Source organism: Phycodurus eques, chromosome 14 (assembly GCF_024500275.1).
Source record: "Phycodurus eques isolate BA_2022a chromosome 14, UOR_Pequ_1.1, whole genome shotgun sequence".
Taxonomy (NCBI): Eukaryota; Metazoa; Chordata; class Actinopteri; order Syngnathiformes; family Syngnathidae; genus Phycodurus; species Phycodurus eques.
Window position 1 is genome coordinate 8963665 of NC_084538.1, and position 26130 is coordinate 8989794.

At 40.6% G+C, this 26130-nt stretch overlaps 2 protein-coding genes across 3 annotated transcripts; one reads left to right on the forward strand and one right to left on the reverse strand.

Moving 5' to 3' along the window:
* Window positions 1–10492, forward strand: selenon (selenoprotein N). 2 transcript variants are annotated; one of them, XM_061695532.1, is made up of 13 exons: window positions 1–145; window positions 207–395; window positions 2245–2362; window positions 2434–2564; window positions 3761–3973; window positions 4060–4184; window positions 5274–5411; window positions 5496–5577; window positions 6239–6427; window positions 6501–6606; window positions 7817–7929; window positions 8112–8213; window positions 8292–10492. In XM_061695532.1, exons 2-13 carry the CDS (start codon window positions 210–212, stop codon window positions 8469–8471), a joined length of 1683 nt encoding a protein of 560 aa, XP_061551516.1. In that variant the 5' UTR covers window positions 1–145; window positions 207–209; the 3' UTR covers window positions 8472–10492. The 2 variants fall into 2 exon arrangements, with proteins under 2 accessions (XP_061551516.1, XP_061551515.1); XM_061695531.1 differs by having other exon boundaries at window positions 1–395; window positions 8292–10491.
* On the reverse strand, window positions 10024–26051 carry si:ch211-15d5.11 (nuclear receptor coactivator 7). Its single transcript, XM_061695529.1, has 16 exons — window positions 25809–26051; window positions 22841–23066; window positions 21698–21900; window positions 20045–20121; window positions 17819–17929; window positions 17306–17455; window positions 16160–16291; window positions 15890–16074; window positions 14955–15271; window positions 14728–14890; window positions 13861–14050; window positions 13670–13786; window positions 13155–13307; window positions 12980–13075; window positions 12821–12894; window positions 10024–10682 (listed from the first exon to the last, which is right to left on the reverse strand). Exons 2-16 carry the CDS (start codon window positions 22933–22935, stop codon window positions 10547–10549), a joined length of 2199 nt encoding a protein of 732 aa, XP_061551513.1. The 5' UTR covers window positions 22936–23066; window positions 25809–26051; the 3' UTR covers window positions 10024–10546.
* Between the last annotated feature and the right edge of the window lie 79 nt (window positions 26052–26130).

The window sequence follows — 26130 nt, forward strand, 5'->3', positions numbered from 1 at the left end:
TCCTCCAGGGATGTGCGGCTAATTTGCTAGTGGTTGTCTGGAAACTTCATTCCCCGGAAAGGACGTTCCTCTCCTGCGTCGGAGGCAGCAGCATAGCCGTGACCTTCCACACACAATTAAAGAGGGCACCTCTGCATCGAAGGAAGTCTGCCAATAGACATTTTTTTGGATGTTATCCGGCCGACATGGTTTTGTGTTGTTGTTAGGGGATGGCGGGGGACGTGCATAAGGAGACCCGCGAGGAGGAGGGCTACGACGGCCAGATTGGGCAGCAGAGTCGGGGCTCCGGCTCCCGGATCTCCACACGGACGTGCACCCTGCTCCTGGTTCTTGCTGTTCCTCTTCTGGCTTGGGGGGTCAAGTACTATCAAGAATCCCACCTTCTGAAGCGACATGTGAGCGAAACTCATCATCCAAAAGATTAAATTAACACAACATTTTATGTACATATGCTAATTGCACAAGTACAGGATAATGACTATTTACTGTATGCTACTTACAAAGAAATCTCAAGCATTCACACAGCTCAAATTATTTACTTTTGAATACACCATGTAAACATTCCGTTATAATTAAATTACGTAAACTATTAGTCGCGTAAACTCAAACTTGTTCAGGTAAATATCCAAATGTGTTAAAATACAATAATGTATTATCATATATGTAGATAAAATAATCAGCTCAACAGAGAGACAGCTATAAATTTTCTAAAGGGCTTATTCTCGTAACACATTCACTGCCATTGACGGCTTTAGAAGTCAAATATCCATGTTAACTGGGAAGGCTGGCAGTGATTAATAGGGTCCTGTGTGAGCTGGAGCCTATCCCACCTGGCTTTGGGTGTGAGGCGGGCTACACCCTGGAGTGATTGCCAGTCAGTCGCTGGGCACATATAGACAAGTTAAAACCATTCACACCAATGGAAAGAGTCTTCTGTTAACCTAACATGCACATTTTTGGAATGTGGGAGGAGCCCAGAGTACCCGGAGAAAACCCACACAAGTGTGGTGAACAAGGAAACGCCACACAGAAACGCCGGAGCCGAGGTCGGAACCCCAAAACCTCAAAACTGTGATACAGACGTGCTAATGACTAGTCCGCTGTATGCAGCATGCCACAACAAACAATTTATTCAGAGAGACGCATTATGCTGTTTTCCACAATTTAAAACTGTTCCCTTCATAAATTGTCTATGACAATGCTTTTGTCAAAATATGCCAAAGATAAATAATTATCACACAATTTACACACCCTATTACTTGTCGTGCTGAAATCAGCCTGTTTTGAGGGGCCCAGTGTCATGCAAGTAGGTTATCCCACCCCACCAACTGTTGGGCCAATCGGGAGTCCAGATTTTATAATGATGACCTGGGGTCATGGACTGAGCTTTGCAACTCGAGAGGCTCATTTGGCGAGTGCACGTGTAACAGGGGCCTGGATCGCACCAGCGAGTGTGCACATTCTGGCTGGCGTTGATTACTAAAACAATAGAAAAACATTTTCTGTTGAAAGAAGAGTCTGCTCATTTTTTGGAGTGGTTTTGGTACTTACATTCCCACTTGCGTAATATTTTTGGAGTCTTGAACGATACGTGAAAATGCTCTAAAACAGCAAAAGTGCATTACACGGACAAATTTTCCGAAATAGGTGGATAACTGAAGATTTACTTGGTTGTTTAATTTGAGACTTGACGTGTGGGCAGGCACTGCAGAGACACAATGTTGTATACAAGCCATTAAAAAGTCAATTTTGTTTTTCATAATATGTACCATTTAATACAAACATAAATAAAAAAAAAAGCCTTTGCCAGGAAATGCTGTGCAACCCAATAACAATTGACCCGCAACCCATTTTGGCTTTGGTCTCCTATGAAGTGTGTTATAACCTAGTGTAGACACCACATCTGCACTATGTGCAGCCAGTTGTGCTTTTACAAGCAGGGTGTGTCTTTTAGTCATCCCAGCTAATAAAACTCAGTGTTTGGTCTCAAAATCTGCTCCCCCCGCTGCCACCCATTGTGTATCTGGCACTCAACGTGTCTGAGACATGGCCTGTCTGGATGGAACACATGCAAAGAATCTGTGGCCTCTTGGCGGACATTTTCCCACTCTTGCCAGTTTCTGGAAAACTGTTTCTGTTTCTGTTGTTGTGGCAGTAACCCAGTTTTGTCGCACCACGCATTGACAAAGAAATCACTCAAGTATGTCTAATGAATGTGAATTTGTCCCCCCAACCCCCATTTAGGAGGAGAGCATTCGAACTCTGGGTGCCGAGGGGCTTTTTCTCTTCTCCTCTTTAGACACCAACCGTGACTTCTATCTCAGTCCGGAAGAGTTTAAACCGGTTGTTGAGAAACTCACAGGTCGGTCAGACTTAACACTTCTGTTACAACCTGTAATGATCGATGACACCCCCTCATCCTGTTTTCAACAGGGATTTCACCTCCAGGGGACACTGAAGAGGAGGTGATTGAAGATCCAGATGGGGAAACTTTAACACTGCAGGCCAAAATGGAGCCTCTGCTTATGGACTCGATGACAAAAAGCAAAGATGGCTTCCTTGGGGTAAGAGCAAAACCAGCAAAATGATCGCGAATTATAATTTGGTAAAATAATGTGGAAAAAAATGATAAAAAAAGGTGTCACAATTAATCGATTATCCTGAACTAATCGATCAACAAATTAATCAACAAATATTTTGATAATCAATTAATCGATTATAGCCATTGTTTAACTTACAATTGTCCAATTTCAGCCAATCAATAGCAAATATTCTCTGATTTCTATGCTCTTTCATAAAAGAAGACTGATTATATTTTGCGTTTAATCAAAATAAAACATTTGCAAACACCTGCTTCTACTTTGGAAAACAATGCTCAAAGGTTTTCCCAATTTTCAGACATGTTACCGGACAAAGCCAGTAACTGAATCATAATAAATTTATGACTATATAGCCAATTTTAATTCATTACAAAAAATAATTGTTATTTGCAGCCATAGTATGAACGATGTTGTTAAACTGCAAGTTTGTTTTTAAACTGCCAGTTTTAAAGCATCTGGACTGAAAATTAAAGAAAATTAGAGAGTAGTTCAACGTTTTAACATATGAAGAAAAGAAAAAAAGAAAAAGGCATGCTCGGTTTTTTTACACACGCTTTCCTCCTGGGTTTGCATGAGAGTGCAGTAACATTAGTCCCTGTGGAAAATGATCACCGCAAAATTTCGCAGTGTAGCGAAAAATCTGAAAATGAACTAAAATACCAAATGTAAAATTAGTTATGGGCGATTTAAAAGTCAGCGATCCGGTGAGATTTTGAATAGTGAACCGTGATATGGCTAGGGACTACTGTATATCTAAAAGCAGCATCAGATAAAAAAAATATTCCTATAATCATAATAATCATTTAAATGGAGGGAAATTCATTCATAGATAGTATACTGTAGTATGTTTTATTTTCAGTATATTGAATTTATATTTTTATTCTGCACTTATTGTACAAATTATTTTTCTTATTTTATCACTTAAATAAATACAAACATATGCAGAGAAAATGCCCAATTTTTTTACTAATAAAAGAAGTAATGTACAGCAATTGAAAAGTAATGTACAGCACTTAAAATGCAAATAAAAGATGACATAATAGCTTAAAACAATGATTAAGACAGATGGTGGCAAAAGGAGAAAGTCAGGTTCTTACTGACAGACCACAATTAGCCCTAAAAGTTTGCAGAATTGTTGATAAGGAGCATGAATGTTGCAGGTCTCTCACAGCTGCCTAAGTGGTTTGCGCTCATGGAGGAGTCCAGCCGTGCCTTCCTCTTCCTTTTTCGCCAGCCAGTTCAGGGTCTTCCTCCCTCCGAAGAACAAGCAGGAGGTAGGAGACACGTGGTGGGTGATACCCAGCGAGCTCAACATCTTCACGGGGTACCTGCCCAACAACCGCTACCACCCTCCCACACCGAAGGGCAAAGAGGTATCTTTAAAAAAAAAAAAATAACGGATTCTGTTCAGTTCAAGGCGAAATGAATGTTACATGTTGCGCTCTTGTTCCCGCCGCAGGTTTTCATCCACTCGCTGCTGACCATGTTTCACCCCCGACCCTTCATAAAGTCTCGCTTTGCACCTCAGGGCACCATCGCGTGCATACGTGCCAGTAACGACTTCTATTACGACATCGTATTCAGGTGAGAAGAAGCATAGTATGAGCTCAGATCTGTTTTGAAAATGGTCCTCATTCACAGCTTAATTTTTATTTTGATTAATACTACCGTAAGGATTACCGTTCAAAGATTTTAAAAAATGGGCAGTTAAAGGGGGAGTTTGCAGTTTCAAAACTGCTAGCAATATTTTAATCAGGGTTGTTTTTGGCAGCCATCTTAATTTAAGTCTTAATTTTAGTCTTTTGGATTAAAATGCTTGTATCGTCATTTCTTTGTGATAGTTGACGAAAACTCAAAAAGGTTTTAGTTTACTTTTGATTAAAAAAATGAAAGTATTAGTCTTTAAACAAAAGCATTTCAAGTTCAACTCATAATTTTGACAAAATACTACCATGTTAAGAAAATAGAAATCAAACAAACCAAAAAAAATCGTTTGATAGCTTCGTAACCACTTTACTGGCACCCACCCTATACTTAAGCTTTTTGCTCTTTCTTTCTGACCAACGACCAAATTATAATGTACCTGTACTTTTTGGGTTTTCCCGCACCCCCAACTTAATTGTAAGCATGCTGCTCACCTCAGGGGCGGGTTCTGATATGGGCAATATGGCGGTACTAATGTGCCATAGGACACTGGTTGGGAATCACTTTTATAATCAACCATACATTCACTACAAAAGTTTTGAGAATGTGTATAAAACATTTTGGACGTGGGAGTATTTTATCAAAATGTAAAAAATAATGAAAATAGCAAAAGAATGACAGTCTTTTGCCACTTTGTGTAATTTCCAACAAAAATGCAATGCTAGGTGGCAATAATACCGAAAGGTTTATAGAGTATGGATGGATGAACTACTGAGATTGAGACATTCGGCTCATATTACATTAAGGGTCAAGTCAAATGTATTAACATTTAGAAATTGCAGACGTAGACAAAACTGCTGTAGAGGTTGAAATAAATAACAGGGATATATATAAAATACAAAATAGCACCGATAGCTTGTTTGATTTAAAAGGCAATGAATAAAATGGATTTTGTCTGAAGATGGCACTTACAAAGAACTTTGTTGTCCTTTTCACACCAACTCCTTTTTTCCTATTATTTCCAAACAGGATTCACACAGAGTTCCAGCTCAACGACGTCCCGAACTTTCCCTTCTGGTTCACGCCGGGCCAATTCACAGGCAACATTGTCCTCTCGAAAGACGCCTCTCATGTGCGGCACTTTCACCTCTACGTCCCCAGTGACAAGTAAAGCCCTCTTAAGTTGCACATCACATAACTCGAGCATGTTAGCAGAATAGTTGGACAGTGCCTTTTCCATCTGTGCCACAGGTCTCTGAATGTGGACATGGAGTGGCTGTACGGCGCCAGCGAGAGCAGCAACATGGAGGTAGACATAGGATACCTACCACAGGTAAAGCCTTTTGAGCTACTTTGTGTCAGTATCCATTGTTGTCAACCCACCAGTGGCACCGTTTGCGGGGGAGTCTCTCGTGTGGTATTAGCTCGCGGCTGAGCTCAACTCAACTGAGAAAGAAACTGATCAGTTCATGAAGGGATTCCATTCAGTACATTCACTTAAAAAATGTGTTCTTTAGAATGATTTGTTTGCGAATATGCAAAATGGTCAGAACTCAAACGCGCAGTGACACACTTATATGCACCCCTGGCCATGCGTTACTGCTCAATTATCATCTCAGTGACCACTGATGGCAGAATCTTGCAGCATTGTAAAGCAAGTCGGCAAGCTGGTGAACTGACCAAACGTGGACTGAGTCCATCTGGGTGAGCTGACCAAGAACAATGAAATCGGTCTGTCTTTTACAACTTGATCAAAGCGATTGGGGCAGGAATTTAGGAGACAGACAATACAGATAGCAGGAAGTGAGTGAAATGCAAATACAGGGTGAGCACAGTGGAGGTAGTGGGGGCTTTGGGACACTCCCGGTTGTTGGGGACAAGTTATATGCAAACAAAAGGTGAGAGTCTTTGTTCCTGAAGAAGTGCAAAAATCTCAGTAGGCCATTTTACGATTTAAGATTTTAAGCCATGTTACGTTACGTTGTGTTCCACAGATGGAATTGAAGTCCACCGGGCCGTCCACTCCCTCCATCATTATGGACGAGGAGGGCAACGTCATCGACAGCCGGGGCGGCGGCGCCGAGCCGATCCAGTTTGTCTTCGAGGACATTGACTGGAGCGCAGAGATCGATCAGAAAGAAGCCGCCCGTCGCCTGGAGGTCACCCTGTATCCCTTCAAGAAAGTAAGCGTGACGTTATTGTGGTGTTGTCCAACGTGTTGCTTCAATTGCTGTCTCGCACTGGGCTGCACCACAGGTTCCCTACCTTCCTTTTTCGGAGGCCTTCCAACGGGCAGAGGCAGAGAAAAAGTTGGTGCATTCCATTTTGCTTTGGGGGGCACTAGATGACCAGTCCTGCTGAGGTGAGATTATCAGGTTCAAACTCGACAGAGAAGCGTATCATTGCCATTATTTGTCTAAATAGCAGTTTTGATGTCATTCTTCAATAATTGTACGGGACGGGGTGGGCTCCTTGGTTTACGACAAAGTTATTTTCCAACTTGGCGACGTAACTCAAATTTATAGGGTGGAAAGCACTGTAGTCAATCACTAACCTACGCTAAAACATTAGTCATAATTATAGTAAATATTTGTATGAAAGACACTCCTTAGCCATAAATCTATGACAATCAAATGAAAAACATTAAGTATGGCGGTAACCGAGAGTGTCTTCTTGTGCCGTGTGATGTCGTTGTCTAAACTAGTTCATACATCGCCCACCGTTGGTAACCTCGAAACCAAGTATTTCAGGACGGTCTTAAACCAAGAACCCCCTGTAAACACAAGTATGGAACAAAATGCGTGGCTCATTTGGGAGGGGTGAGTATTTACTCATCAAACACTTAAATATATTTTCTGCAGGATCAAAGATGTAATAAAAGCTAGTCTGTGGCAATAATGTCATCCCATTGCCAGAAACCTACTAACCATCTAATTAAAATGCTATCATGTCATATTTATATTGCTCATAACCCTGCAGTGGCATACAGTTGAACCTCTAAAGGTGTGCAATTCGGACCAATTGTAGTATCTAAAGTTGTACAATTCTTCTCATCAAGGGAGACCTCAGCTCAGCAAACATTTTAGCTTTTACAGTGGTAAACTTATTTTACACAAAAAAAAAAAAAAAAAAACTATGGCTAAAGGGCAAAACCCCTGTCTGAAAAAAATCCACTTTATCACGTTATTTCCAAGACTTTGACAGTAAACTAATTTTACATTTGTAAAATTGTTACTGAAGCTCTAAACAATTGATAAAGATTTTATGGTGGCGCAGTTTGACTGTGGAACAAATTAATTCACCTTCCATTTTTTTTTTTTTTTTTTTCCATTGAACAGATTTTCTATCTCAGACATTCCACTGTATTTCGATGACGTAGGGATCACTACGATCTGCTCTAAATGTATGACAGAGAGCTACAATCCTCAATTTATTGTTGTCTTCGGGAGTTTTACTTGACAACAGCAACTCAGCATTCGCAGAGAGACATTTGCACATACGTGGCATCGGAATGTGTCTTTGTGCCTAAACATCTGCATGTCTCGCTTATCTTATCTCTCTCTGGTCTGTAGGTTCTGGGCGAACTCTCCGGGAGACTGTCCTGGAAAGTTCGCCCGTCCTGGCTCTGCTCAACCAGAGTTTTGTGAGCAGCTGGTCTCTGGTCAAAGAGCTGGAGAACATACAGGTGAGAACTCCTTCAGGAACCCGCTGGTTTAATAAAACATCTTCGCTACACTGGCAAAGACATGATGCATTTCTTTGCACAATTTAAACAGTTCCCAGGTATTTTGATCAAATATCTTTGTATTACTAGCAATTAAGTCATTTTTCCGTAATTTGTCCCTTTTTTGTGTTCCTCCTCTCAAGGCTGATGAACGTAGCCCCGAACTGAGTGAAAAGGCTCGCTTGCACCTTGACAAGTACACCTTCCCTGTGGAGATGATGGTGGCCCTGCCCAATGGAACCATTGTAAATAACCTCACTCTCTATGCTCGAGACACAAATCCAATTAGTAGGATTAAGTCACAGAAAGCGCTTCTCTCCTAGGTCCATCACATCAATGCCAACTTCTTCCTGGACCAGACTTCCATGAAGCCTGATGAGGGCGATGGGCAGGAGGGAACCACTTTCAGCTTCTCCGGAGGGTTTGAAGACCCCTCCACGTCCACTTACATCAGCTTCTTGAAGGAGGGGCTGGAGAGGGCTAAGCAGTACCCGGCACAGTAGAGCATGTGCAGATGTATGCCTATACTGTATGTGTGTGTATTTCATCATTCCTGTGGCTATTGAAGTGTGATAAGACAGCTCGTCCATAGCTTGTGGCTTAGCAGTGAGAGCTGCTCTTCATTCAAGCATTATTATTGAGCATTGTAACAAATGAAGAGAAATAACAAAGGCCTTCTTGCCGCCATTAAATGTTACACGACTACAAAAATGTAGGGATATTCAGCTTTTAGGTGGAATTTCAGGATGAACCTAAAATGCGCTGGAATCTGTGCAGGGGAACTTTGACCCAAACTGTTGAATGCAAATTGCCAACCTTCAGCATTTCGGGACTTTTTGCACAACTTGGCTCTTCACAATGCGCGTTGTGAATCAATTAATATATCTGTAACATTTTGTGAGTAGTTTTATGCATATGATAAAGGTGCACATTCATATTTCATGCTGTGTCACACACTCAAGAGCCTCAAAAGGGAAGTATAGCTTCCTGGCGCCTTTCGGCAGTTTGTGACGGTGCTGCCTGAAAGCTTTTCTCAGGCTGGGCAGAACCTGATGATAGTTGCTGAAAAGGTGTGTTGGAGGAAACGCCCCCGTCTTGCTCCCTCTTCGGGCCGTGACGCAGCAGGCAAAAGTCTCCCATCGGGTTGTGGCGCACAACTCGAGGAATTCAGTCACGGTCAGAATATTTAGCAGTTTTTTGAGAGTTCAGTGCAATGAAAAGATGCAGCTTGCACATATTTGATAGCTTTTATGAAAATTTGTTTGCAAAATGTGTTTTCTTAAAGCTGCACATTTTGTCTGCGTGTAATGTTTTTTTTTTTTTTTTTAAGTTTGCCAGGGGGGAGTTCCTCTACACCAAAGAACAATGTTATAATTTTTATAATATATAGCAGTTGACTGGCAGCTTCAGAGTGACAGTTGCATATCAATCCGATAAGCTGCCTGGTTTGTACTGATTCTTCTCAAAGGAACCAAATACTGCAATTTAGCTTTTTTTTTTTTTTTGTAATTGGTCTTATTTCCAGTTACAAAAAATGAAGGAAATAGTACTCATTTAAAAAACCATTTTTTTTTAACCCTGTGCGGAAGACTACCCTTGATTATTGCTAAAGGTAACAATTCTAAATGAGAGCAGTCTGAATTTGAAACACTGTGATTCTGTAACTACAGTTTTTGTACCAGACAAACTTTTTTTTTTTAAACCAACATTGTGATCTGTTAACACTCCATATGCACATTTGCTTTAAAATGTCTTAAAACAATTTATAAACTGTACAAACTGAGATCAATATCTATAGAATATAAACAATTCTGCCTTTAAAGATGATGCTGTCAGAGAGGCAGTTATTTAATGTTGATTATTGTAGTTGTAGAGCTGCACTGTATCAAACAGATACCCTTCTAACATTCTGGTTACTTTTAATTATCTACATGAGAGGTGCAAAATATTAGAAACACCTCACTATGATGCTGTCGATTTCAATGCCATTTTCAAATTCATAGTGTTGCCTTCAGATTCAAAAGTGAGCATAATTAACTTTTTAAAAAGCAGACCTTTTGATACAAGTCTTTTATTTTACCTCATTAGATTGTGTATCTATCTAATGTTGTAGCTTGTGAGTCTAAATTCACTTTTAAGCCACAACAAAAATGGCCATAGCATCATCAGAGATGAGCCTAAAATAAAGAAAATTATGATTAATTCTAAGTACAGATCTTTTTATTTTACTCAGCCAGTGACACTTATTGATGACATTCTGTCAAGAAGGGAGCATTAGCATACGTAATATACGAGGATCAGAATCATCTGATTGCACAATATAATACTGTTCATGAGCGTCTTTTACAAACTTAATTGGTTACAGGGCTGGGCATGAAGATCCACGACTGATTCACACACGGAGCAAAGTGCATAGTCTGAAAGCGTGCCGGCACGAATGAGTCATCCATTAAATTGTCCCTTCTGGCAGCCTGTGCTCCAAAGTCTGACTCATCCAAATTCATTTGACCTGACTGGTACTATGAAATGACAGCCATGTTGAAATGTGTCAGTTGCGGCAAGTGACCAGTGAGACGCCTCAGCTGAACGTCCACACCTCCAGCTCCATGACTCGGAAGTCGTCGGTTTTTGAGAGGCAACAATTATTGAAAGTGTAACAGGGGCTGCTGCGGCCCAGGTACAGATTCTCATCCACCCATAGACCAAAGTGACCGCTGTGGGAAAAGGGGGGGGGAAGAAGTGAATGACAATATATTCTCTGGAAACTTCATGAAGTTTACATGGACAATCTAGTGATAGCTGTATCCCAAATTTTACATTTACAAAGATAATAAAGCTCGGGTATTAACGTCACGATGGTTGTAATTTGCATTGGCATTAAACTGCTAAGAGGTGACACATGAGAGGGGCAAAATCAAAATAGCTGACGGTATGAGAAGTAGTTTTGGACCACTGGAAATTAAGACAAATGAGCATTACAGCATGTTGCATATATGGTGGTTATAGGAAGTGGACTAGTCATTTGGACTAGGCACGGAAGAACATACGAACTCACTCACATTTACACCTATGGAAAATTTTATCTTCAATGAATCTAACATGCAGGAATACAGGAAGAGTTTAACCCAGCCCCTCAGAAATGTGTGCCAAATGTGCTAACCACTAGTACGTTCTTATAAAACATACTGTATTAGATGCACAATAAGATGGTTGCGTTGGTGCCTTTTGTTTTGGCGGAGGAATCATATCAGTATGGCACATCTCGCCTTGGTCGAGAGTAACCATGGTAGAAATGTGAGTTTTGCCGATCATGAGAAAATAACTCAAAATGTGGCAATACCAGAGAATGTTTTTCATTGGACAGCGTTGCAAATGTATTATCTTTGTAAAGGCACTATTTTTGATACACTTCTTGTGTTGGTTCTCATTAGATTGCACATGTGAACTTCACATTATAGTTTGTGAGTGTGTAAGTTGCAAAATACAGTGGGACAGAGACGGAGCCCTGCTGCGAATGCCCACCCAAAAAGGATCATAATTGCCTTTAGATCTCACAAGATCACTTTTTTCTATTTGAAAAAAAATAGAACCAACTGAAGCTTCTTCCTTCAGTTCAACATACAGTGATACTTTGATACACGAATCACCCAACTTGCGAGTTTTTCGAAATATGAGCCATTTTTCGGCCAATATTTTACTTGTGAGCAAAAATTTGAGAAACAAGCGCTTTATATGGTGGCAGTGAATTAAACTCAATGCAAACAAGCAGCAGTTTGTCAGATAATAATTCTTCAAAAAAGAGGCTTCGAGCTGTTCAATGTCACATTCAGTTGAAGCTTACTGTCAAACTAAAAATTAAACAGAATTACACAATGGGCGGCACGGTGGTCGACTAGTTAGCACATCTGCCTCACAGTTCTGAGGTCCGGGGTTCAAATCCCAGCCCCGCCTGTGTGGAGTTTGCATGTTCTCCCCGTGCCTGCGTGGGTTTTCTCCGTCACTCCGGTTTCCCCCCACATCCCAAAAACATGCATTAATTGAAGACTCTAAATTGCCCGTATGTGTGAATATGAGTGTGAATGGTTGTTTGTTTCTATGTGCCCTGCGATTGGCTGGTGACCAGTTCAGGGCGTACCCCGCCTCTCGCCCGAAGATAACTGGGATAGGCTTCAGCACACCCGCGACCCCAGTGAGGATAACCGGAACAGAAGATCGAATTACACACTGTGCATTCAAAACATTACCTTTGCTTTAAAGTCCGCTAACTTAATGCTAACCCATAATGTCTCCTTCATGTATATCTGTATGTATACTGACCCCAGGTGGCCAAGGTACAGACAGCAGGAGGAGCAGCACAATGTCTATTGAATTTAAGCAAAAACGTGGTAAAGACTGTTTAATTACTTTACATTGTTTTACTCTCGTTAATTTTCTTTTTTTTTTTTTAAAGTAGAATATTATAGTGCTATTTTTTCTTATAAAAAACACATTACAAAAATGTTTTTTTTTTTTTTTTTTTTTTGGAGGGGTGGGGGACTGCAATGGATTAATGGCATTTCCATTCATTTCAGTTGGGAACGATGAATTCAGGTACGAGTGTATTGAGTTACGACCATGGTCATGGAACAAATTAAACTCTGCTTTCACGGCACCATTGTAGTTGCTTGACACCAAGAAGCCACCAGATGGCACCAAATCAATATTTTTGTTAGACATAGCTTTGAGCCTGAGCACAAAAAACGGGAAATAGGTGAGTTTTATAACAATGTGCGGAGAATAGGGTCTTTCCCCAAAATCCACATATTGATGATTGCTGAACCGCAAATATGCACGGGTTCACTGTAAACCCTACCTTCCTCCGCCAATGGCGAATGAATCCAAGTCCCCTTTAATGAAAAAGGAATTTTCCCCAGTCCATCTAAAGCACTGTGCAAACAGGGAAAGTACACTGACTCACAAAGCAGTTTTGCAATTACCAGCTTCAGCTCACATCGCAAGAAAGGACAATTACCTTGAATCGAGGATGCAACATGAAGAGAAACGTTTCTCCCGTGCCGTAAAACACCTCACTGAGCCTCAGCGGGTGCGAGAGGAAAGCCCCGAATACCTGAGGAAGGAAAGGAGAAGTTACGGCACGAGCGGTAGTTGCGACGAGCTTTTGAGATGCTGTAAAGTGGAGACTTCACCTCGTCCAGGGAGTCTTTGATGACGACGAGAGCGGGTGAGTCCGTAGCGCTCACTTTGCGGTAGAGGGACTTGAGGCTGGAGCCGTGGAGAGACGTGCTGTACGCCAACTGCCAGGTATGGCCCACGGTCTTGGGGGGCAACTCCTTGCACAGCTGAGAAAAGATGAGGTGATAAGCAAAACTAATATGTGGGCAAAAGTATTGGGGAGTATTTGCTGACTTCCACATCACTCAACAAGCCAGGCCCGCCTTTTAAAAGCACACACACAGTGAAGAATGTGAGGATGATGACCCTAAGTGGGCAAAAAAAAACACCTGCACCTCACATGCATACATTTGGTATTATATGCATGAAGCTTTAAAATACATATCAATAATAAAACAAATATTTGGTCTCTACTTTGCGGCTTGTCTATAATGTAACCCCGATAAACGAGGTATTACTTTACTGTAACGGTGATGTGTCCCAATACTTTTGTCCGCTTAGGTGAGGCTTGTTCCTGTGGTTTACTGACCTCTCTGACATGTGAGGCTTCCAAAATGTGACTGTTCTCCACAATGGCATTAAGTCCGTCCGGGTCCCGGTCAGCGAGCAGGCCTGGCTTATCCCCGTTGTCCTCCATCAACACCATCTGCAAAGCGAACACAACTTTGTTCTACAAAGGGAAGCAGCCATTAATTGCAGTGTTGTAAACAAACCACTCACCTCCCAGTCATCCCCCGAGCTGTGCTGCTTCTGTAACACTTCCTCCTCCTCGTCATCGTTGTCTTTGTCCTCCACCAGTACAAACTCCTCTTCGTTGTGATCCGTCCCTCCCTCTTCTCCTCCTCCTTCTAACTTGAGCAGACACAAGTCGGGTCGACGGTGCTTGAGAAAAGCGTGCAGCTCATCGGAGCTAAACGGAAGGACAGAAAGCGGCCATTCAGGACAGCTTGGGCGGGCAAACAGGTTAGCAGCTGCGTAAACAAGCTGGCAAACAAGAGGGTGAATGGACAACCTGACCGGCTCCTGAACGCAACTCAGGATTTTAGCGTGCCTGTTGGTCAACTTATTCGGTGTTGTAGTAGTAACTCAAATATGATGATACACTTGGTTGGTTAGTTCTTCAGCAGTGTGCTGGATACTTCATTTTATTAAGTTTTTTTTTTTTTTTTTTAATAAGACATTTTGGACAATTTTTTGCTTCCAGATTTTCTGAGAACAGTCCATAAATTGGGTGGATGAGGGTGGTGTGGAAGAACTGACCTCATCTCATCAAATATCCTTTAAAAAGACTGAAAAAAGATAAAAATATTTTTAAAAAAATCCTATGAACTGTTTCCCAATATATAAGGGCTGAATCTTTTGCTGGCTGGTAACCCATGGATGACCTCAACGCTAACCATCCCACTTCTGAAGCCATCTGCCAAACAGTCCTTCAAACCGGGCAGACCACAGATAACCTAATGGCTAACAGAATACATGATGAGTTTCTTGTGGGAAATGTAGGATGTATGCATCTTCCAAAGATTAAAAGTCATACTCTGGTATTTTCGCCTTTAAGCCCACCTCCATTGCATGAGTCAAGTGTACCTCGCCTGTGAAAGGGCGATCCAAGCTTCCCGGCTGGCAGCAGTCGCTTCAGTTATGCCAAACTGAAACCCTCCGGCACGCTTTTTCTTTCCTGTAGACGACTGAACCCGCAGCCGCACAAACATGACACACCGGGGACTTTCTGCTGAGGACCCCAATGGCGCTGGAGATTTGAAAAGAGAACATGTATGATTTATTTTGAAAACATGAACACCACACGGAGGTACCTGAAGGCTGACTCCCCACAGAAGAAGACTGCGCCCCATCCGTCTTCACTTGACTGGACACCTCTGGAGCGCCGCAGCAGAAGGTGGCAGCCACGCCGAGAGCTCCTCCGGAAACATCTGACAACATCTCGGACGGGCTCTTATCAAGCTGTTCCTCGGACACGTTTCTTCTGTCAGTTTGTTCACTTTCTGCATCAGCCTCCTCTTTGAGACTCAAACTAGAGAGATCTGCAGGTGCCAGAAGTGAAACTGACTCCCCCTTCTGATCCTGGCTCTTGACATTTTTCAGCCTGTGGAAAAGTTTCTTCCCTTTTCTCCTGAAAACCAAATGACAGGATCGATAGACACTCTATTAATCTTGAGAGGAAAATTCAAATGTCACAGCAGCAATATTCACACATTGACACTCATATTAATAATACAGAAACAAAAAACTGAAACTATTGAATAGAACAAACAGCCAGACACACAAATACAAATTGAAAACACTCACAAAGAGCATGGAGGAGACCCTAACACTGAACTAACCACGTGGTAAAACTACCAACCCGACTTTTCTGCAGCTCCTGGCGTCACTCACAACCCCTTAAAAACACAACAGTCTGTGTGTGTATGTGTTTGTTTGTGCGCGAGGGTTTCAGCTTTAGTCCACCTTTTTTACATATTTCTATTTTACATGACAGAGCTGTTTTTCTTTATTCAAAACAACAAAAAATGGTGGTGTATTTTGGGAGGTTGGAACAGATTAATGACATTGCAATTCATTTTAATGGGGAAAACGGATTTGATTTATAGTAAGGGTAAATTAAGTTACTTGCTTAAACTTCCAAGCCAAAGTACCACTGTCGTCACATTCTGCAGTCACATTTAAACATTGAATTCAACTCTGATGATGGTTACAAGCTTTATTTTTTATTGTATTATATTTTTTCTACCTCTGCTGGGAGTAGTGGAAGTGAACATGCGAGATGTCTGAGAAGAAGGAGACAGATGCCAGCTTGTCCACGGACAACGACAGGAGGTACTCCTCACAGCCATGCTCTTTCACCAGTGGATGTGTCTTGCACGGGTCGAAGAAGATCTTATTCTTCGTCACCAGGAGGATACCGGAAACCACACCCTGACGGGGACAGGGAGAATATATATTTTTCATTGGAGGCAGACCAGAATTTCAGGACTGGATTTTGAGGTACCACTGTACTCACCTTGCGGTCAGTGATGTGGCGGCAGAACAATTTGAGGTAAGGCGTAGCATCTGGACCCTCCCCCTGACAGCACTCAGGCGGTAGAGCCAAAAGGCAGAGCTGTCCGTCAGGCATCGGAACCGCCTCCACATCCTGTTGCATCAAAAAGATGTTGTTATTTGACTGAATGACCGATCTGATCTCGTCTACATTGGTTTTATATTTGCAAATATAACAAGTTTTTTTATTTTTTTTTTTATGTTAACTATTTTCTCACCCAAAAAACAGATGGTATAATTATTTGCATCCTGTAAGTAGAAGTACAAAGACCTGCGCCAAAAAGACTGGTAAATGTAGAAGTACTGGTTTTTAAGTACTCTTGTACTTAAAAGTAAAAATTCCTCCATGTTACTGCGGTGCCTGTTTCCCCCCCCCCTGCCTTATAATACCCCAAGATCTGAACTGCGGTTGACTTTACCTCTTTCTATTTACACCTTTTTTACATCGTGTGTCCGCCGTGGAGGTTGAAAGAAAGTAAAAAGCCTATTTTGACAAAATGAGTTGAAAGTAGTTAGTGTAGAGAGTAAATATAAACAGTTGTCAGAAAAATTGATATTCAAGTACAGATACCTGATCTACCTATGTACAGTAACAGTATTTGTACTTTGTTACTGTACTTGGTTCATGATTACGTCAACCAATTCACTTAACTCTTTTCCATCTATAAACAAGCACTATTTACAACAGAGTATCCACTTAAATGTGTTTGTTTAGCTGGCACAAGATCGTGGATAACACTGTAGGTTTATTAGTATGTTCACCAGTGCAGCTACCGTTCAAAGTTAATTAGTTTGCACATTAACAAGGATAACATTGTAAGGTTAAGAAGATTGTTAACAATCACGACTAACATTAAACTGAACCGTAACTTAAACTAATAACTTAAATCATAAAAATAATGCCTTCAATATACACAATATGCATGCTGGAATAATACTATGTATTAATACTCATTTTAAAAGGTCTTAAACCAACTATGTATGCCATTTTAAGGGTATCAAAGCTGAATTATATCCTCTCCTTATACAATCTAAATACAGTCAATAGATTAAGCAAGTTAATCAAGATTTTAGAGTATGAAAACAACACAATATATATAGTATTTACCAGTAGTTTGTCATATTCTGCTTCCGGCAAGGGTGACTGGGCGGGAGCAGCAAGTCGATCCAAAGAATCTGGAACCTTCTCCAGCGTCCTCTTCTCCTTTTGACCTTCCGGGTCGGCTGCTATGGCGATCTTGCGCTCCTCTGCTCGCTGCTGCTTCACAAGGGAGGCCATGTTAGGAATGACTCTGACACCAGCTATAGCCCGGCAACAGTGAAGTACTTCCTCTTTATGCCTGCATTCCCCCCTCCTTTCTCTGTGTTTGTAGTCATAGCAGAGCTCCGCATGACATCATTTAAGACATTAGAGAGACATTATATAATATGCATACATTGAGCACATTGGTATCGATCATGAGAGGTTACCATGTCATCTTTTTGATCATTAAAGTTAAACATTTTCTACATCCACCAGTCTGAGTTAGGCAACTGCCGCTTTTTGCATGTCAATTCAAATCCAGGCAGCAAACAACAACAATTAGTGAGGTTGTATCATATGACAAATGCTGACTCTTACCTCCGTGCAGAGGAGCGTAGAGCACAAAGGTGACGATTGTGACCGGGAATGGGAACGGGGAGCTGTGTCACCGCTGTCGAAGCAGGATGAGATGCTGAACACTGACTCATCCTTTGTGGGGAAGGAAAAAGAAATACCACAGGACACTTCATACATGAACAGATACACTTATGATACTATAAATGTATGTCCCATTTGCAATTAATCATTATGGGAGACGTTTGACCATGAAATGATGTGAAGGGGCTCTGCAGGTTTCAAAGGTGTTTATGAAATATACAAACACAGCTCAAAGCACAAACTAGGGATAGAACAAATAATCAGTGTGTGAAAGCACAAGAGGAGACTCTTTTTTGGCTTTTGAACTCTACAAATGCACTTTGGTACAAATTTGCTGTGCGAGGAGTAGCCTGATGGAAAATAAAATTTTTTGGTAACATTTTGTTGTTAAAGTTTGCAAACTGGGCAGCACATTGTAGTAGTGGAGAAATCTGCTTCTACTCTGACGTCCTCCAACATTCCAAAAACATGCATGTAGCGTTAATTGAACACTCCCAAGTTGTCCATAGGTGTTTATGTAAGTGTGAATGGTTGTCTATATGCAAGACGAAAAAGATGGAAATTGAGTCGAAACCAGAACGCCCAAAAAAACAGAAACTAGTCAAGCGCACGGATCATAGATATGAACTATAAATAGATATGACGCGCCCCTTTGAGCCGGGTGCTTACAGTGACGCTAAGCTAGAGGGGGCAAAGTCTCGGCGCATTCCATGTTTATGGACGGCACGGAAACCGAAACAACAAGGCTAATATTACAGCAAAATAACATTGCACTTCATACGATTACACACACGTCATACAATAACAACGACGGAACTCCGAACAGGGAATAATAACAAAATTTAATAGGTAAGAATATTGTTTGGCTTTGAAATGTTTTGACGTTGACAAAAAAGTTAACCTCATGTAAATCAGTAGAGAAATTAGCAAGTTATGCTTTATTTTCAACATACATCCATTGCCTTTAGTGGAATGTGGCCTCCATCACAATTTATTTAGCTATGGAATATTATAAGATTATTGTTACCAGTATATTATTAAAGTGCCTACAATGCTTTGGGTGAACCACGTTAGTTTTTTAGAAAGCTATCTTGTTGAAGTCTGGCAGCAAATTATGTCCTGTTTGAGCCTCAACATATAATATTTCAAATACATTTATTTCCCATTGCCAAACAAAAATATTTAAAAAAACCAAAACAACAACTGAAAATAGCCATAATTTGTTTGACTACTTTCAGTCCACCTGTAATGTTTGGGAGTAGGCAAATAAATGTTTGAAACAAATCTAGCTTTTTTTATTTTGAACTACTAATGTTATAAATTACTTCATTTCAATTGTACAAATACATGCCCATCTTTACATTACATTGATTTATTTTTGTTTGTTTTGTCCATTGTTTCCACAAGCGAAAGCATGCCAATCATCTGGAGAGATAGAAAAATCTCACTATATGTATGTTATAACCGGGCTGGACAATTTCAATTTACTTTTTAACCTAAGTAAATTTATAATTATGTACTTTTACTTAAGTGAGAGTGACTTTAGTACTTTTATATTTTTTTCTTTTTTTGACTGGCGACCAGTCCAGGGTGAACCCCACATCTCCTCCAAAGTAAGCTAGGATGAGCTCCAACTCAGCCGGGACTTTAATGAGGACAAGCCCTATAGAAAATGAATGAATGAATCTCATTAGTGTGAAAGTGTACTTAATTTTGTGTCCTGTTCCTGTCATTTTTTGCACATATTTAACTGTAGCGATGAAGTGAATTTCCGTGCAAAGGTCAACAGAAATCGGCCAAGTGGCATGACTGCTGTTTGTCTAAAAGACGCAAAGACTAGTTAATTATTCCCATTTAACAGCTTATTTGAGGAATGTAAAAAAAATTAAAATAACAACAACAAAAAAGACAATACCTTAGCGTGAACATCAGAAAATACATTCCTCCTGTTGTATTTGCTGTAGAAGCTCTGAAACACATTCATTCTACCCATGATGACTGAAGCACTCGTCAAAGAATGAACCTTGTGGACACTCTTTCTCTATCATTTCCCAGCCATAAAATAGTCATATCAGCAACAGCACATAAAATTTACAATCGGGATAACATTGCCCAGTGTTCCTTTCTTTAGCCCTTGGATCCACAACCGTAAAGTGTGGGACTGACCGTGCTGCTTTTGCCCTCATGTGACAATCGTCCCATTTGATCTTGCTTCACTGCGGTGTTGGTGTCCCATGAGGTCCCTGTGAGGAAACCAAAGCCATGCTTTCAACATGATCACGCACACAAAAAACGCACACAGTTATGACACTGACATCAAACAACATGGCAGTGGAATCCAAAGTCCAACATCTACCAAGTGGTAGTTTGGAAATTTGACCAAAATATTCAGGAAAAATATGCCTCACAAGTCACCTTTGCTTTTTCATTGGCTTTTTGGGGATGAAACTTACTCGGAATGAGGAGCCTCAACAAGGTGTGTTAAAAGAAGAATATAGACTGAACATACAAAATCAGCTATAGAACTATTATGCAAGCTTTTATGCACTCGTAAAAGGAGTCTTCTGGGACCCCCCCCAAAGCTCCGTTGTCACGGCTATCTCAAAACAGGTGCCCTTGATAATTGATAAAAAAAAGAAATAAAAATATTCACGTGGAGCCAGGTCGGTTGTTCAAGGCATTGAGAGCAGGCTTGTTATCATGGTGAAGCAGCCTCTACTTGTCCTGCCACAAGAGAGTTGTGGCATCTTCTCGTGCACTAAATGAGGCAAACATTGCAGGATGTCTTTGTAGATGTGCTGGTTTATTGTGCGGCCTATATTGAAGCGGAAAACTCGTAGTTCGGGTTTGAGATCTGCTACGACGCCAGTCCTGGTACTTTTCTAACACACCTCGTATGACAGTTAAGAATGTTGCAATGCGACTTAAAAATTGCCTATAGTTAACCGTTTTATAATGCCAGAACAATAACTGATTATTTTTATTCAATTATTAGAAATCTGAACAAGAATGTTTTATTGTTTTCAGATGGAGCTTCTTTTCTGTGTGATAATTAAGTACGTTCAAAAGTGAGATGCCGGGCAGCGAAATGAAATCACCATCATTTAAGATTACATTTTTTTAAATATTAACAGTGGTAACATATTTTTTACATGTATATACTGTAGTAAGAACCTTAAATGTTATGATGGCGAAAGCTGTTGGATTTTTTTTCTTCTCGTTTTTATATTTGACTATCAAATTAACACTCTCAACTCCCACCTTTGGAGTTGAGGATGTATGCATACGTGTCTGTATATGTGATTATATATATAGTATATACAGTATGTACTGTATAGGTATTTTGGGGGTAAATGGAAATTATGCATATGCTGTACTGTATTATAGACAGCATGTATGTATTTCGGAATGCACTTCTTGATGGATAATTTATCTTAGGCTACGGTGAAGGGTAGGATTTAAATTAGTTTCAACTTCTTCCAACTCACTTTTGGACCAGCAGTACAGTGTTTCAGTATAGGTGTGTGTTTCAGTATATATAGTGTTTCATTATAAATTGTAAATTTTGTAGACATTTTTTTGTACTGCATGTTAGAAATAAAGTTCAATCAATCAATCAATCCATCCATCAAAACATATTTTTATACTTATAAGGCTGTCAGGAACGTTAAAACGTTACATTACATTGCCTGTATAATTAAAAGGTTCATTCAATTGGTTTGTTTCCTACGAAAAACTACTGTGAAATCCAAAGAAATCGGTGTTCCACTTTAGAGGTTGCCACTATAATTCAAAGTGACACCAACACTTCCAGGGTACCTTGCAGATAATACTGCCGCAGTATCGGGTTTCTGATGTGCGGGATGTGGTCCAGAGGTCGGCCAGGTGGGGTTTGGTACTGACGATGATGCTGGTTGCTGGCTGAAGGATCCTGCAAGCCTCGGGCCTGAGGTTGAGTGTCTTGGGGCCGACTGGCGAACTGCGAAGGCTGAGAGACCCCCGAGGGCAACTTTGAGCCCAGCCTGAAGACACACAATGAAAAGGATACTTGTCATTTATTTATGACATATTATATTTACTATATATGTGTGCGTCTGAATAGCTTAGCTTACTTTGTTGCGTGTTGGTTTCAACACTTGACATGGATGGATGTTGTAAAACAGTGAATCTCAAACTTTTTAAACCAAATACTACCTCAAAAATTACTTTGCTGTCAAAGTCCCATGGCCAACATTAAAATACAGTAAGTCCAAGGGTGCATCAAAAATAAGCCACAGATTTTATTCCTAAAAAGTATTTCATATTTTGGAGTGTACCCCGCCTCTCACCCAAAGTCAGCTGAGATAGGCGCCAGTACAACCACAATCCTAGTGAGGATAAGTGGTTCAGAGGATGGATGAATTTGAAACAGCAAAGTCAAAACAGAATAAAAACTGACAATAATGAAAGATCCAAAACTGTTATAACCCTAGGCCAGGATCAGAAACATTTGACCCCCAAAAAATATTGCCATTTAACACATATTTTTGTCAAATTTCATCAGATCAGTGTTATGATTTGCTATGTTTCTGGATGTTTTAAGCCTTGGTTAAGTTTTGCACTCTCTTTAGAACGCTCTCTCTTCAGCACTAGTTGAATGAAAGTTTCATTCCACATTAGTATAAACTGGGAACCTTAAAAAAGGTGTGTGAATATTTCATTTTTTGTGTGGATGAATAAGAACGAATACAGCTAATAGGGGTTAATTTGGAGCGCAGCTACTTGCATTTCTGTGCTAAAAACATTATTGTCCACGCCATAATCTGGCACAACACATTCTTTGTGTCACCCTGTCCTTCTCCTCACATAAACAGAGATGAATGAAAGCCTAGATTGTGGCATGTTTCAAGCTTAAAGGCAAAAGCGAGCCAAGAGTGTCCCGTGGCTTGCTTTTATTTTCATGCGGCATGCCGAAATCCTGACCTGGTCTTCACATTCCCAAAGTAGCTGGTCCGGGTCTTGTCCCTCTGCGGCTTGTGGTCCATGGAGATGTCCATCCTCCTCATAGACTGAGCCATCCTCTCTGTCTCTTTAGGTTGATGCTGGCTGCGGTCCCACTGTAGAGGGATGAGGGGGTTCAACTGGCATCCTTCCTCCTCCTCTTATTCCCCATGACTGGCCTGCCTTTTTCTCTCCCGCTCTACATCATCTGCAGCTCAAAACACAAGGCGGCTACTTCACTATGGTGCAGGGAGGGGGATGTGTGTGTGTGTGTGTGGGGGGGGGGGGGGGGGGGGGGGGGGGGGGGTCAGGTTGCATTCATGGATGGATTTCTGCAGACGCAGGAAAGTGATCTTAGTGGACTAATGGAGCCAGTTGGCCAATTCAATTAACATGTCAAATCAATCGGGAGGGTGTATGCAGAGGAAGCAGTTATAGCTTTTGAAGGACACATTATGCATTTTCCCCCACAAGTTAAAACAGTTCCCAGATATCTTAATATTATGTGTGTGGCATGATTTTGTCAAAACACCCAAAGGATCAGGAATTCCAGACATATTTTGCACAGGTGTCAAACTCATTTTATCCCACAGGCATGGACACATTGCCAAACACAAACACATTCTTTCCCTAACTCTGCCAACAACTTCATGGAACCATCAAGTATGTCTCTTTATTAGAAGCTAACACTGATATAACGATAATTTAACCAAATCCCTCCCGTAAACATACTTAAAAGTGAACGCCCACAGAGATTCCACTAAATTGTAACTCGTGGATGCAGCATTTTAATCACAAAATCGTTGAATTGAACTTGTCAATTCATGTAGCAGCGGTATGGGGGATGACAAGGCCAGTCAACAGTTTTACCTAACATTATTATGACATTATTATCGAAGCCTGGCCAGCCTAGCCGATTGTGTCACTGGTGGAGAAACTTGGAGTAGGGGTGGTTATTATGCTAATGAGCCCCACTAATTCATAAATGTGGTCCGTAAATGCAGAAGAAGCTCGCTCACAGACATAGTTTTAGAAGTAAAGATTTAGTTGGTTGTTTAATTTCACATTCTCAAATTCTTATATTTTTGCATAGTTTCCCCATGTTAAGATCAGCAAGCAAATGTAAATATTAGACAAATATAATCCAAGAGAATTTAAAATGCTGTTTTTAAATGGTGATTTCATTTATGAAAACTATTCAGTTACCTGCCCCTTTGTGAAAAAGCAGCAACAAGTGAAATCATGCTTTTTCTATAGCTGGCAATTAGTCTTTCACATCTTAGTGGAGATAGTTTGGCCCACTCTTCCTTGCAGAATTGTTTGAATTCAAAATGTATGGTTTTTGAGCATGAACGGCATTTTAAGGTCATGCCACTGCATTTCAATTGGATTTAAGTCCAGACTTTGACTAGGCCACTGCAAAACCTGCATTATTTTTTTTTTTAAAGCCATTCTGAAGTTGACTTGCTTGTGTGTTTCGGATCCTTATTCTGCTACAGAACCCAAGTGCGCATCAGCTTTAGCTTGAGGTCACAAACTGATAGCTCAACATTGTTCTTCAGGATTTTCTGTTAAAGAGCAGATTTCATGGTTCCATCAAACACAGCAAATTGTCCAGGTCCTGAAGGAGGAAAGCAGCACATGACCATCACACTACCACCACCATGTTTCACTGCTGGTATGATGTTCTTTTTCTGAAATGCTGTGCTATATTTATGCATGATGTAACAAGACACACACACCTTCCAAAAAACTAAACTTTCATCTCGCCAGTCCATATAATATTCTTCCAAAAGTCTCGGGAATTATTCAGATGTTTTTTTTTTTTTTTTTTTTTTAAAGTAAGACAAGCGTTTATGTTCTTTTTGGTCTGCAGGGGTTTTTGCCTTGCAACTCTGTCATGGATGCCATTTTTGCCCAGTTTCTTCCTTATTGTTGTGTCATGAAAACTGACCTTAACTGAGGCAAGGGAGGCCTGCAGTTCTTCAGAAGTTGGCCTAAATTGTCCTGCATGTGTCATTGCTTTTCTCTTGGGGTAATCTTTGTAGGCCGACCATTCCTGAGAAGGTTCACTACTGTTCCATGTTTTCTCAACGTGAGGATAATGTTTCTACCTCTGGTTCACTGGAATCCTTAAGCTTTAGAAATGGCTTTGTAACCCTTGCTAGACGGATAGATGTCAATTACTTTATTTCTTGATTGTTCTTGAATTTGTTTGAATCTTGTCAATTTGTTGCAGCTTTTTTAGATCTTTTGTCAGACAGGTTCTGTTTAGGTGATTTCTTGATTGAAGAGGTCTGGAGGTAATTAATTAACCAAAAGATGTTATTAGCCACAATTAATTCATGATTTACCAAAGGGGAAAATTCTTTTTTCACACAGGGCCAGGTAACTTTGAATATTTTTTTCCCCCTTAATAAATAAAATTACCATTTAAAAACAGCATTTTAGGTGAACTTGTGCTATATTTTTTCTGGTATTAACTTTTGTTTGACAATCTTAAACAAAGTAGGAAAACTGCAAAAATATAACAATTTGAGAAGGGGGCAATACTTTTTCACTGCATATAGACTGATATTGTCTTATTGTTTTTTGTCTTGTTGGGAAACACTGCTCTATAAACTGCATGCAGACATGAATGCTGCATTGTACCGTATTATCATATCACAGCATTGGAATGCATCATTCCAAAGGCCTGCAGTCTTTATTGCTGGTGGTGATTATGTTTGTTCACTTCTGATGTATTAGCCTAGCGTCCTTTTACAACGCATGCAAATAATCACACTGATTCCAGGAAGTGCTGTCGGGTGTGTGTTAATCACCACAGGGGAAGTACAGTACTATCCGAGGTGTTTGAGCCTGTCAAGCAGAAATGGACGAGACACATAACAACATGGCAACTTATAAACGGATGAACCACGAGCCAGCAGAGGCAGAAGCCTTTACATACCGGTCACTAGCCGAGGGATGCCGATGGTCGCTGTCCTCTCGTTGCAGTGTTATGATATCATCGCAAGCAAGACAGTGCTGCGTCCTCGATCATCCCACTGGCTCTCTCCAGTTCCTCACATGAACAGCACCGACTTCCTGCTAAAACGGAACTATGTTGGAGGGAATTATCTTCAATCTTGTATGATCAGAGATGAAAAATAGACGAATCTGCGACTGTCTTTCTGTCCAACACAGTGTTAATTGCTCTGTCAGAATGTCTAACCACGTAGTACGAGTTGTAAACACTTTATTAACCCTCAAAATGCTGTTAAATGTGCTTG

Excerpts from the sequence above, each read along its gene's own strand:
- si:ch211-15d5.11 (XM_061695529.1), bottom strand. The coding sequence starts at position 22,935 with ATGGCTCAGTCTATGAGGAGGATGGACATCTCCATGGACCACAAGCCG. Across the intron at positions 13,308-13,669 it reads AAGCCTCACATGTCAGAGAG|CTGTGCAAGGAGTTGCCCCC; the intron begins GTCAGTAAACCA and ends ATCTTTTCTCAG. Across the intron at positions 13,076-13,154 it reads TCAAAGACTCCCTGGACGAG|GTATTCGGGGCTTTCCTCTC; the intron begins GTGAAGTCTCCA and ends TTCCTTCCTCAG.